At 43.2% G+C, this 13,388-nt stretch overlaps 1 protein-coding gene across 5 annotated transcripts in view; it reads left to right on the forward strand.

Annotated features, from left to right (window-relative positions):
- The first annotated feature begins 9,715 nt into the window (after window positions 1–9,715).
- Window positions 9,716–13,388, forward strand: part of Magi3 (membrane associated guanylate kinase, WW and PDZ domain containing 3) — a 237,787-nt gene continuing 234,114 nt past the window's right edge. For all 5 annotated transcript variants that reach the window (XM_078027040.1, XM_078027041.1, XM_078027042.1 and 2 more), the window contains exon 1: window positions 9,716–10,171. In XM_078027040.1, the coding sequence (XP_077883166.1) occupies window positions 9,856–10,171 (316 nt within the window). In that variant the 5' untranslated portion in view covers window positions 9,716–9,855. The remainder of the gene's footprint in view (window positions 10,172–13,388) is intronic.

A 13,388-nucleotide genomic window follows, 5' to 3' on the forward strand; every position in this document is an offset into this window, starting at 1 on the left:
CTCCTTCTTACTTTTACTCTACTTCCTCTTTTTTTTTAAAACATATATCTTTTTAAATTTTCATGTCTTTCCTCCCCATATAATATATATACTTGATGATAAAAATAATAATAGTTCACATTGCAAAGGGCATTTTGTGAAAAGCATTTCTCTTTTCCAGTCTCCCAGTCACATTGCCAAGTGACAACCAAGGCCATCAGTCCTTGTATACCCTCCAGAGGTGCACATGTGCACGCAGACACATGGGTATGTGCACAGCCACTATTTCTACTGCTTACTCCAAATAAGAGCAAACAGTTCTGTACCTTTAAAATGTACCCGAGGGATCATTCCACAGCAGCATATGAAACTACCTCATTCTGCACAACAGATTCTTATATTTATGCATCATAATTCATCTCAACAGCCTCCATCTGGGTACTTTCTACCACATACAATGCTACAATGTACATGCCAATAGATAAGTCTTTGAAAATTTATAGTAATGAAACTACATTGAAAATTTTAAAATTTTGATGCTGGCATATTACCTATTAAAGAAGTATAGTAATTTATAATCTTGTCTCAGCAACATATAACCATTTTTTAAAAACGTTTTTTTTTTTTATCTTTATTTGATTTATTTTTATGTGGTGCTGAGGATCGAGCCCTGTGCCTCACACATGTGAGGCAAGCACTCTGCCACTGAGCTACAAGTCAGGCCCATGAGCAATTTTTTGATCCTTGCCAATCTATTGGATGAAAAATGAAATTTTATTGTTGTTTAAACATTTTTCATTTGTAGAAAATCAGGTTTTATGGTATAATGTAACAGACCATCTTTCCACTAGATTGTTTTAGCTTTGCTTGCTTATTGATTTATAAGAGCTCTTTGTATAAGAAGGAAATTTGGCTTTGTCAACAATTATTGTAAATATTTGTTCCAAGAGTAATGTTTATTTTTAAGTTTTGTTTAAGATCCCTCTAATATTATAAAACAATTTACTATACTTTATCCTTTAGATTTTTTTTTCTTTGTTGAAAATTGAACCCAAGGTCCTACACAGCTAAATTAGTACTCTACCACTGAGTTACATCTTTAGCCCTTTTTATATTTTATTTTGAAACAGTGTTTCTCTAAGTTGCCTAGGCTGACGTTGATCTTGCAATCCTCCTTCCCCAGCCTCACAAAAAGGAAAACCTTGGATTACAGATTTTAAAATATGTAAATATTTGATCAGCTGACATTGATTTTTAAATAAGAAATATGGTAAAGATAAAAGATCAATATTTTTTTCAGATGGCTAGCCAGATATTATGTAGACATCTAATCCATCATTTCCTATTGATAAAAACTACTCATTAAAAAACCTTGTATTTGTGTGTAATGTGTTTGTGTATTACATGTTAAAGTGCATCATCTCAAGCACACAACCAGATTGATTTCCATAGATGTTTATACCTTTGTGAAGCACTGCCCAGATCAAGATATAAAACACTGCCAGGACCTCAGGTCCCTTGTGTCCCTTTTAGTCAATACCTCCTCCAAAGTAATCATTATTCTAACCCCAATCACCACACACGTTCTCACCCTTCTTGAAATTCATGTCAATGGAATCACACGGTGAGCATTTTGTGCCTACCTTCTTTTGCTCGAAATTATGGCTTTGACATTTGTCCATTTTGTTTTGTGCAGATTAGTTTTATTTTTCTAACATTGCTGTGTAGAATAGTATTCTATTGTAAGAATGCTTCAAGATTTATGTAACCCTTCTAATCTTAATGGACATTTGAGTTGTTTCCAGTTTCAGGCTATTATGAATAATTCTTGTATAGCTCTTTTGGAGGACATTGGTGCACAGAATTAAGGGGTCCTAGAATATACAGACATTAACTCAACTCGAAATTGCCAGTTTACCAAAGTGGTTGAATCAATGTACATTCCTATCACGAGTACATGGGAGTTCCCACATGTCTACATTTCTTTGGCTAACACTTAATTGGGTCAGTTAATTTTGATCATTTCAATTTTAACCATTTTGATGTAGTTTTCATGGAGGAAACCCCCCCTCCCCCCCAGTTCTTAACTGGAGTATTTTGATGTTTTCTTCTGCTGTGAAAATGTCTTAGAATGACTACCAGGGGCAGAGAAAGAAAGCTAGATGTGGAGCAAAAGTATCTGAGTTGAAGTTTTGACGGACATTAATGCTAAGAAACCCCTGAATGGCTGTGGGAATCTTCCTGACCCACCCACTACCATTAGGAAAATGCTGACCGCCATCTCATAGGATTATTGTAGATTGAATAATTTTAAAATTATCACGGTTTAAGTTATTTAGTCTAGTTACTGTATCTGAAGAAATTTTGACGGGAAAGCACTTGGGCAAACCAGGACTTACTGAGATCCTACTATGAACAGGCAGTCTTCCAGAGATTCGGGACAACTCAGCAAACAAAACCTAGGTCCCTGCCCTCCCAGAACTTACAATCTAGGGCAGCTAGGAACAACAGCTTTTAGGAACAACAGCTTTTACTCGGTGAAATGTGGTGGGATATAATGTGGTGTTAGGTAAAGAAAAACATGATATAAATTTTTTTCCTTTTGGCAAAGGATCACTGACTGACTGCTGTGTCTTAACTTAGCCTACTATAATAAAATACCACAGACTGGGTAGCTTATAGAACAAAAAAATGATTTTCTCATTGGCTAGAAGTCCAAGATCAGGGTTGAGTTGGGTTTTTTCCTTCCTGTTTTCCTCCCGTCACAAAGACAGAATTTCATCCTCTTTTAAGGCTGAGTAGTTTTCCATTGTGTATATGTGCCACATTTTCTCCATTCATTCATCTCTGATGGACAGTCATGTTGCTCCCATTATTTTGGTGGTTGAGAACATGTGAGTGTGATGTTTCCTCCACATACAGGCTTCAGGATCCTCTGCATATATACACTCAGAAGTGGGATTGCTGGATCACTCGGTAATTCTATTTTTAGTTTTTTTGAGGGTTCTTCATACAGCTACTCATGACGGCTGGACTAATTTACATGCCTATCAAGGGATGTACAAGAGTTCCCTTTTCCCTACATCCCTGTCAACACTTGATAAATTTCATCTTTTTGATGATAGTCATTTTGACAGGTGTGAAGTGACATTCCATTGTGGTTTTAATTTGCATTTCCCTGATAATTAGCGATGTTGAACATTTTTTTTTCCATCAAACTATTGGCAACGTGTATGTTTTCCTTTGGATCATTCCTCATTTTTGAACGAAGGCAAAAATACACTTTACTTTGATATCTTTGTAAGTAAAAGAAAGGCCACAGTACCCTGTCTTTGAATAAGCTGTGTTTAAGTTCATGTGTTGTACTTCCAATCAATTTTACTGTGAAATTCGGTACTGTGTGTTTGGATGTACTCTACCTAAGCTTAGCCAAGAAAGTGAGAATTTTCCTTTTGTAGAAACAAAGGAGTCTCCTTTTGTGTTTTGTACCGGGATCTGACTTTCTTAAGAGCTTATTTGTTTCCAAACTGTCAAAGACCCAAGGCTCTGAGGTTTTCTAATTAGTCAAAGAACCTAAAAGATTTTGTGTGGTGGCAGAGTTCTTTTAAAATAAGGTTTGTGGGTTCCTTTATCACTTAAGAAAGCACATTCTACTTTTAACAGCACATTCTCTAGATGAAGAGAACAAAAAAATGATTCACAAACTTTAAGGTCATCATGTGCTTTGAGTGTTTGTTACTTTCTTAAGAGATTAAACAAGGGCTGGGGAGGTAGCTGAGTGGTAGAGCACTTGTCTTGCAGGGAGGAGACTCCCCAGCTCTGAAAACAGAAACAAAAAAGAGATTAAACAACCCTGAAATTAACATTACATTTCTTTGAATGCTTTCCTCAATAAACAAATAAAGGAAAGAACCTGTATAAATTTAAACTTAATTAAGAACTTCCACTTGTTATTTTCTAATCTTCTTCTCCTTATCTTACCGGGAAGGGACATTTCAGCAAAGCAATTATATTCCACAAAGCTTTTTTTATTAAATGCAATTGTAACTTATATTTCTTTAACTGTGATCAGTGTAGAAAATTAAAGCTGTAATTTCTGATTTCCACAGAGCATTCAACAAATTTTCCTCTCCGTCTTTTCTACCTTGGTCCAAGCCACTGTCATCTCTTGATGTGTTCCAGTTCTAGGTTTCTATAAATATAGAAGATATTTATCTACATAGGAAAAAACCAATTCAAAGTCAGACTCAATTTCTCCTCCTTTCCTCTCCCACCACAGATCACTTCTGCCACTAGATGTATGTGGGTTCCCCTTCCCACATCAACCAATCAAATCTGCAGTGGACATCTCCAAATTTAATCCAATTCAGATGCCAATAACAAGTCCCAGGTGATCTTACCAGTTCTTCTGACCTACCAGCTACCAATCAAGGGTCCCACGACCCCTGCCAGTTTCTTACAGAAATTGGAGAAACGAGCATGTTTATTGGTTTATTTTATTTTATTTTATTTATTTATTTTTTTTAAAGAGAGAGTGATAGAGGAGAGAGAGAGAGAGAGAATTCTTAATATTTATTTCTTAGTTCTCGGCGGACACAACATCTTTGTTGGTATGTGGTGCTGAGGATCGAACCCGGGCCGCACCCATGCCAGGCGAGCGCGCTACCGCTTGAGCCACATCCCCAGCCCTGTTTATTGGTTTATTATAAAGGATTTTACAAAAAAGATTCTGATGAAGAGGTGCGGAGGAGAAGATATGGGGCATGGAGCTTCCAGTCCTCTCTGGGTGTACCACCCTCTAAGAACTTCCAAGGTCTCCGAATCCTTGTGGTAACAGCCCACCCGGAACAGAGGGATCTCCTAAGATAAAGGACAAGGCAACAAGGCACAGTCAGTGTCTGTGTTTGCGTGGGTAATTCTGTTGCAACTTTGTAGCATAGAATACCTAATTAAAATGTTTGTTACCATATATGGGAGACAAAGGCCCTAACAGCTAAAGGAAACTAACCAAGGTTATATCAGGCAATGTCCCAGCTGAGCTCAGGGCTCAGCCTTTGGATGCAAATCTGCTGAGCCAGTGTTGGCACTGATGCATGCTTTCTACTGGAAGCCTTGGTCTCCTGTCTCTCTCTGCAAGAATCTCGCAATGCTGCGTTCTTTGGGGTTTTATGGAGACCTGTTGTCACAGACGGACACATAGCCACCAGTGTAAAAAGGTGACTTTTTATAGCACCTGGCATGGCTGCTCATGACACACGCTGTATGTGACTGGACACAAATAGTGTGATCCAGTGCGATAGGCTGAGTGGCAGACCCAGCAGGCCTGTCTGTGCAGATTCTCCCTGGCCTCTGTGTAGCCTTCCATTCTCCTGGGTATGAGGCAGGACCCCTTTAGAAAGGGGGGTATTATCTATGTTTAGAGAGTTTCTTTATGGCCAGTTCCAAACACAAAGGCAGGGCAAGACCAGAGTTCACATGATCTGTCTTGGGGAAGAGAGATTTTAGTATGTATGGCTGTCTCAGGTGTTAAGGTGTGTAAACAAGTCAAAATAACACCTCGTCACCCCCCCGGTTATTCTGCTGCAGCTGGACTGCGGCATCAGGGAGGGAGTCAGAACTAGAGACCATGGTTGACCACAGAGTATGTACATCAGAACCCCCCACTTTCCACCTGGCTTCCCTGGTTCCCCCGACTCCACACCCCCTACCATCCTACTCAACAGAGCAATCAGAGTCACAACCATCAGGTCTAAAACACCTCCCAGACCTTCTCGATTAAAATCCAGATTCCTCAGGTGGCTGACAAGGCTTTCTGTGATGCGGCCTCTCATTTCCTACCACTCTCCTCCATGGGCACCTCCAGCCACCTTAGCACTCTGTTCCTCTCATCAGACACACAGTGCCTGGGGGCTTGGTGAGGTCCTGGGTAAGGCTGGACTGGGGTCTTCCTGTGGCTCCCTTGTCTTTGTCACTTGGGTCTCAGCTCAGTTACCACTTTCTCCATGGCACCTTCTCTGAGCCCTCCAGCGGAACCTGGGCTTCTTCTAACCACCCCACCGCGTCATTCACTCCATCTCCTCTTTTATTATAGTGATATTTATTACTGCCTGACGCTATCTTGATCCTGCACTCATCTCAAGCTTGTTGTCTTCTTCCCCATAAAAGGAGGAACCTTGTAAGTCGGTTCATGGCCATAAACCAGCACTGAGCATGGCTGCTCATGACACACGCTGGATTTGCTGAATGAAGGGGGCAGCAGTGTGTGCTGGCAATGCTACAGACAGCTCAGCCACCCCAGCGAGAGCCACAGGATGAATCAGAAAGGGAAGCTGCCCTCAGGGGTCTTGAGTTCTCTTGGGAAAGATAACACTTCTAGATAGAAACCAGCAGTGACATCCCTCACTGTAGGAACTCAAGCAGCTCTGGTTAGGAGGTGGAGTTAAACTGAACACTGAAAGATGGGCTCTTGGAATTTTCTATTTCATTCAGTGTTCTCTCTGTTCTGCTCTGGGAAACAAACTTGACGTCTGACTGCTTAACTAACTTCCCTTTCCAATGTGTGTTGATTTTTAATACTCCGGGTTTGTGGATTTACGCTGGATTCATTTGATCAACTTAATGTATCTATGGGCAAAAAAATGCATGATTATATATAAAAGGGTAATACCAGTTTTAGACAATAAATTAGTTTATTTAACTGAAATATAAAATTTCACTGAAGTTCTCTGCCTGAGAATTAATTTGTGGTCAAGGCATGTGGCAGACACACTGTGGGTAGATATTTATTGAACAACTATTCTCCCTTTCTTCTCTCAAACACAGCCCTTATTTGGTGTGGGGGCAACTCATGAACTGTGGCAATCTGATGTTCCTTTGTCAGTGTCTAGTCTAGGGTAGGCATCTGACCATTTTTCTAGCCAAAAAGGGGGATTCTACTGGGGAGCAATCTAGGAAATAGTTTTCTCCCTCATAAAAATGTGAGGAGAAATTTCCTTCCTTTCCCTTCTTCATACAACAACCTCTGAAGATGTGATGTCTGGAATTGTGGCAGCCACACTGTAATTAAGAGGTGACAATCTTGGTGATAAAAGCCAATAATAGGCATAACATGGCAGAGAGCAAACACAGAAAGAACTTGGCTCCTTGATGACATAATTGTGCAGCTCAACTAAATTTGAAACTACCTACCTTTGAATTTTATGTTAAAGATCTAATAAATGACCACATGTTTTAAACTATTATTTATCAGATATTTTGTTCCTTATGGCCAAAGGCATTTTAAGAGATACAATCTAGACAGGGAAAGATGTTTACGCGATTTCAGCAAAAATAGATGATGTGAAGATTATCAAGATTTCAACTAGGAATCTATTAGTGTAGGTCACTGTTAAAAAAAATAACTTTATCTCAGATCTGGAATATCTGAACAATCCACATGATATCTGTGCTAAATATTTCCTCCTTTTCACTCCAGATGCAGCTTCTTCAATATGAGGCTTGGCTAATTCAGACTGCATCAAAGGCCTTCCTTGCTCTCTGGCTTCTGGTTGGATTTGGCCATTGGGAGGCATCAGCAGGATGGAGGAGGGTGGGGAGTACCACATAAATCTCTGGCTTCTTTCTTGTGTGATTACTTAGGCTGACTGCGACAGGTGACTGCAGGTCACAGGCTCTAGACAGGCAGCCCTCAGCATCTGAGTCTGGCTTCCACAGTTCTAGGAGCTGGTAGCCCCAGGGTTCCACACTTGCCTTGTGGTTTCCCACACCCTGCGTGCTTCTTTGTAAAGTGCCAATTTTTTTTTTTTTTTCATGCCAGGAGCCTGACTGATACAATGGTGTGAAAGAAATCACTGCAGCTGTGGAAGCTTGGTCCAGTCTGAGATGTGGTGAGATCGTGTGGAGTTATTCACAGTTTAAAATAAAGGATTTCTGCTATCATTAAAGGAAGACCGACCACATAAATGTCATGTCTCAAAAGTGAAACAAAGTGTCATGGCTCAGAGAAAACACTTGGCCCAGGAAGAGCAAGAAATCAGAGGCGGCTACCTGGAAAAGATGGCTTCTAGGGTGAGGATGGACAGGGTTTTAAAACGAGATGGTTAAGAGTATGCCAAAGACAGGAAAAAGTGTGAGTCAGTTCCGAAGGAGGGAAAGCTCAGGAGGAGTTTCTGAAAAATTAGCGCTGGAAGGGATCTCAGGTCTCTATTTAGTGCTACTTTTCCCTCCTCCTCCTTCTTCACAGATGAGTAAACTTGAAGCAGAGATTTGGCTAAGGTCAAACAGTAGGTAAATAGCTTGCGAGGGCTCAACTCAGGTTGGCGGACTTTGAGGCTAGTTCCCACACCACTTTCTACCTCCACTCCCACCCTAGGTGATCTGCTGACTTGTCGGGGTCTTCCAGAAAACTGCAACCTCCTGATGAGAAGGGCCTCTTAATTTCTTCATCTTCGAACCCCCAAAGCTAGCACAATTTCCACCTGACACAAAAATCGTCGTCATCCTCAGCTACTAAATATGAAGAAGCATCAATCCTCTGCCAGGCACTATGCAGATGCTGTTTCTGATGTACTCTTCACAGTATCTGGGGGAATTTAGGTATTAAGCGTCTTTGCTTTTAGCTCAGGTTGGATGCTGGATTCAGAGAGGCTATCTCCTTTGCCTGATGGCGCACAGCAGGGCTCTCTTTGACCTTCTATCAACGGGACTCCTAAAGTGTGCTTCCACGGGCTTTCAGTAACATTTTTCGAGGAAATGAACGAATAAAGCAACACTGAGTCAATGTAAGTTGTAACAACAAGCCACTCCAAAGGCGCCGCCACCTCAGGCCGCTCGGGACTCGGCTGGGTCTGGTAATCTAGGCACGCCGCCGGCTCCTCGGTGGCGCCCCACTCGGGCTCCGCCCCCATCTCCGCCGGGTGGACCAGCCACGCCCCCCCACCTCGAGGAGTTCGGTTACTTGGTGCCCGAGTCTTCCTTGGCTCCCCCCACGGGGCGGAGGGCCTCTCGCAGCTCCGCGACCCGCAGTCCGACTCCACTCCCCAGCCCCTCCCCGCTCGCCCTCCCTCACTCTCCAAACTTCTTTTTTCCACCCTCTCTAAACTTCAGTCATTCTATCGCCCGCCTCCTCCACTCCCACCAACCAATCATCGGCCCTCATTCCCGCCGAGGATCCGCCCCCTTCCCGCCGGGGGCCAATCCCCGGCGCGAGAGTAGAGAGCTGGGCTCGTTCCCAAGCGCCGGGTCGGTGACGGCAGCGCGCCGGGCGCCGCGCGGTGGGAGGGGGCGGGGCTCTGGTGGAGGGATGGGCGAGGGCGGGGGGAGGGGAAGAGGGAGGAGGAGGTTGCGGCGGGTTTGAAAGCGGCAGTTTCCTGGCAGCTCCGGCAGGCGTTGGTCTCCGCGCTCCGGCTCCGCAGCGGCCGCGGTCGATCCGGCGACGGTTCTACGCGCGCTTCTGCGCGCCCCCGACGGATTTTTCCCGTTCCGGCTCTTCCCTCCCCGGCCTCCCCGCCCCCCTGCCTCAGCCTTTCCCGCCGCTCGGGCGCCAAGCCTGGGGGCCAGCCGACGGCAGTGACCCCGCCCGAAACCCCTGCTGGAACCGCCTGGGGACCATTCCCGTTTCCTTTCTTCAGCCTCACCCGCGGTGGCCCTTGCAGAGCCCGGCCAGCCCCGGGGAGCGTGGCCAGGCGGGGCGTCCGGGGGGCGTCTCGGGGTTCGGAGCGGCCGGACCCTCAGCGGGCTGTGGTCGAGGGGGGCCGGAGCGGCGAGGCCCCCCTGGCCGGGCTGCGTGGGCCGCTCGGGGCCCCGGGCTGAGAAGGGGCCGGAGCGGCGCCCCGGCCGCCCGCGCGGGGTCTCCCCCATGGTGCAGCGGGGTTCGGGATGTCGAAGACGCTGAAGAAGAAGAAGCACTGGCTCAGCAAGGTGCAGGAGTGCGCGGTGTCCTGGGCCGGGCCCCCGGGCGACTTCGGCGCCGAGATCCGGGGAGGCGCCGAGCGCGGCGAGTTCCCCTACCTGGGGCGGCTCCGCGAGGAGCCCGGCGGGGGCACCTGCTGCGTCGTCTCGGGCAAGGCGCCCAGCCCCGGGGATGTGCTGCTGGAGGTGAACGGGACGCCTGTCAGTGGGCTCACCAACCGGGACACCCTGGCTGTCATCCGCCACTTCCGCGAGCCCATCCGTCTCAAGACGGTGAAGCCAGGTACCGGGCCCTGCCTGTCCGTCGCGGGGTAGGGGGTGGTTCTGGAGAAGCGGCAACCCCCACCACTTCTCATCCCGGGTGCTCTGAGACCCCTGGGGTGTGCCTGACCCCTGGCGAGGGGGAGGGGTGTCGCTGGTGATTCCCATTTTGCCCGTAGGAAAACTGAGCTCTGGTTTGGCTGGGCTGCTCTGCGAGCTGTCACCAAATTGCTACGGGCAGCTGGGTTTCCTAAATTCGTAATCTGTTTCCCAACGCAGACAAGAGTTTTTGACTACAGAATGCCAGCCCTTTGCGGCTGTCTTTGTGAAAAAGAGCCTTAAGATTGACGCCCCCCCCCCCGTGTGTGTGTGTGTGTGTGTGTGTGTGTGTGTGTGTGTGTGAAATCTTGTACATCTTCCAACAGGGAAAAAGGTCTTTACTATTGGAGACAGTTGGTGCCAAGGTTACCACTTAGAATACCTGGGAGGGTTTAGCTGTTTTCAGTGTTTCTTGCACACCAGCAGATGTCTCGGAGCTGTCAGCCAAACTCTGTCAGTCCAAGTGGTTCAGGTGTCTGGGTACCGACGAGGGTATGCAGTGGTGTGCTCTTGCGGGGAGCTGGTGAATAGAGTCAGGGTTCTGAAGGAAAATCTAAGTGCCTAGCTATGTAAATGCTGTTGTAAAGCTTTTGATTTTACAGAATTTGTTGAAGCGGTAGGTAAAAAGATCCCCTGTTGCTGTGGTGTCTCTATGCTAGTAAAATCTGCAGCAAAGCACGTTACCTTTATAGCCTACTTGCCAGTTTTAAACCATTGATCAGACTGCGTACAGTGAGATCTGGTAGTATGTAGTAGTCTCATGAATTTATTGTTGAGAATGTTGTTGTTTGAGCATTGGTAGAATGTGGTTCTGTCATTTGAGATGTCTGTAGGTGAATTATGGTTACAACGTTATTAGAAATCAAACTGTTTGATTGAATGTGTTCTATTAATATGTAGTGTAAAAAATAACAATGAGCTATCTAATAGTGACATGGGCTAGATATCAGTTCATCCCTTCATTGCAAAATTCGAGAAAATTCTGCATGAGAATTTAACATGCTGTCTCCCTCACATTTTTTTTTTTCATTCTCAGCAGCTAACTTTGGAAATATCTTTAAAAGTCCTTGAGCTTTACATGAACTGATTGTTTGTGATGCAGTATACATATGTGTATTGTGGGTATGTATACACACACACTCACATAGACCTACAATCTTAAGATTTTATTCATATAGCGTATTCTGTCATATTCATTTTAAGTTAATGGGATTATGTGAAGTTTTGTTAATATTTTTTAGAACTCTGGCTGACTTTAAACAGCCTTTAGTTTTCAAGTTGTACGATTCTTTCTTAGCCCTAACTTCTAAAGCCATATGTGAAGGGTACAGAAGAGACTTATGGGGTTGTAATTCAGCCAGTAGGCACGTCTGTAATATACAAAGTACAATATAGGCAGCATTTACTAGCTAGGTGCCATTTAGTTCAGATCCCATGAGTCAATGAATCAAGAGAACATCTGCATCATTGCTTTGTTTTGATTAGTTGGGACATGGCTAAGAGTATAATTCTCATGTAAAAAACAGTCTTAAAGTTGATGAGGAAGGAAGCTAGTGTATTCCAAATGATGTTGATTCTTTTAGAAGACTAAAGAGAGAGCTCTTTAATTAGCATTAGTCTTGTTTGTATGTTATATATTTTTCAACCTTTACATGAAATTTAAGGAAATATTTCAAGGTTTAGAGTGTGTGCAATGGTGTTAATTGTGTTGAGTAAACATACTGGATGCCCCAAACTGAAGTTACCATTTTTATAGTAATAAAATTTTGCCCCCTTGACAACCAAAGGCACTTTCCTATTTTAAATATTTAGCCAAAATGAAGGGAATAGCATATTAAATGGCTGTAGCATGTTTTATGATCATTAATAAGTCTGAATACTGTTCTTATTTTTTTTTATGACAGGCTCTGCATCATTAATTTCAAGTGGATTCCACTGTGTCTGTCACAGTGGAATCACTATGTCATCTGAAATTAATATTCTTGTTTCTAAGCAAGTTGTCATTTAAAAATTTTGATTTTTCATGTTAGATATTAACTGGCTTTGCTTAAAAATAAAATTTATTATGAAACAGATTTTTTGCAGGTTAAACACAAGACTTTAAATAAGAACTTTAGGAGGTTATTTGTAGAACTTTGATTTTCCTTAAAAACAGCGTAAATTATCATCTCCGGAGGTGGCAGAGATTCTATACTGTTGTTATTCATTTAGAAAAGGGTGAACATACAGAGTATAGAGATTTAAAAAGAAATTTCCTCTGCTCACTTTTTCCCTTTAAACTTTGTAAAATGGATTTTTCAATTTCATACGGTATTGTAGAGTGCACTTCCCACTCTGTCTCTTATCTCAACTGGTAACTCTTTGTTAAACTGTATTCACAACATGTCATTTAGAAGCTAGCATATTGTAAGAATGAAATGTATCCATTTCTGTTAGACGTAATATTCATGGGGAATGATCTCATATTGGCTTCTGACAAAGTTCATGGCAGAAAGATGAACTGGACGGTATAGGATGTGGCTGCTACAGCATTGATTCTTCCTCTCTTTATTCCTTTCATCTACTCAGAGAGTGCAGCCAGAGCCTTACCATCAACCAAATCATGTAATGAGGGTTCTCTCTAGCAGTCAGTGCCTCAGGTTTTGATTTAGAGCTTTTTTTCCTTCTTTTTAAAAGTTTTGTTATAATCTTTAATGGATAAGTGAAAAATAGCTCTTTAAAACTTGGTTCCTAATCTAAGACTTTTCCTGGGAGAATTGGGGAATTTCTTATTGTTTTAGTGTTAATACAGAACTCAACATCAGGACTTTTCCTGCTTCTAGAAGAATCTTTAGTGCCTTCTATTCATTGGCAAAAGTTGTCACCTGTTTCTTAGTTATGACCCTGTGTGTTTATTTTTCTTCTAAGAGAAAAGTTGTCACTTGAATTTGAACTTTGTATTTTTCCAGTAGTAAAGGAAATTGAACTTTGGACCTTTGCTGAAATTGTTTCATGATATAGTCCTGTGGCCAGGATTAGTTAATTTGATTTTCTTTTTGAAAAACTTTAGTTGTAGAAGGACACGATAATTTTATTTATTTTTTATGTGGTGCTGAGTATCGAACCATTGCCTTACACTTGCTAGGCAAGTGCTCTATCAT

The sequence above is a fragment of the Ictidomys tridecemlineatus genome, chromosome 11, assembly GCF_052094955.1.
Source record: "Ictidomys tridecemlineatus isolate mIctTri1 chromosome 11, mIctTri1.hap1, whole genome shotgun sequence".
Taxonomy (NCBI): domain Eukaryota; kingdom Metazoa; phylum Chordata; class Mammalia; order Rodentia; family Sciuridae; genus Ictidomys; species Ictidomys tridecemlineatus.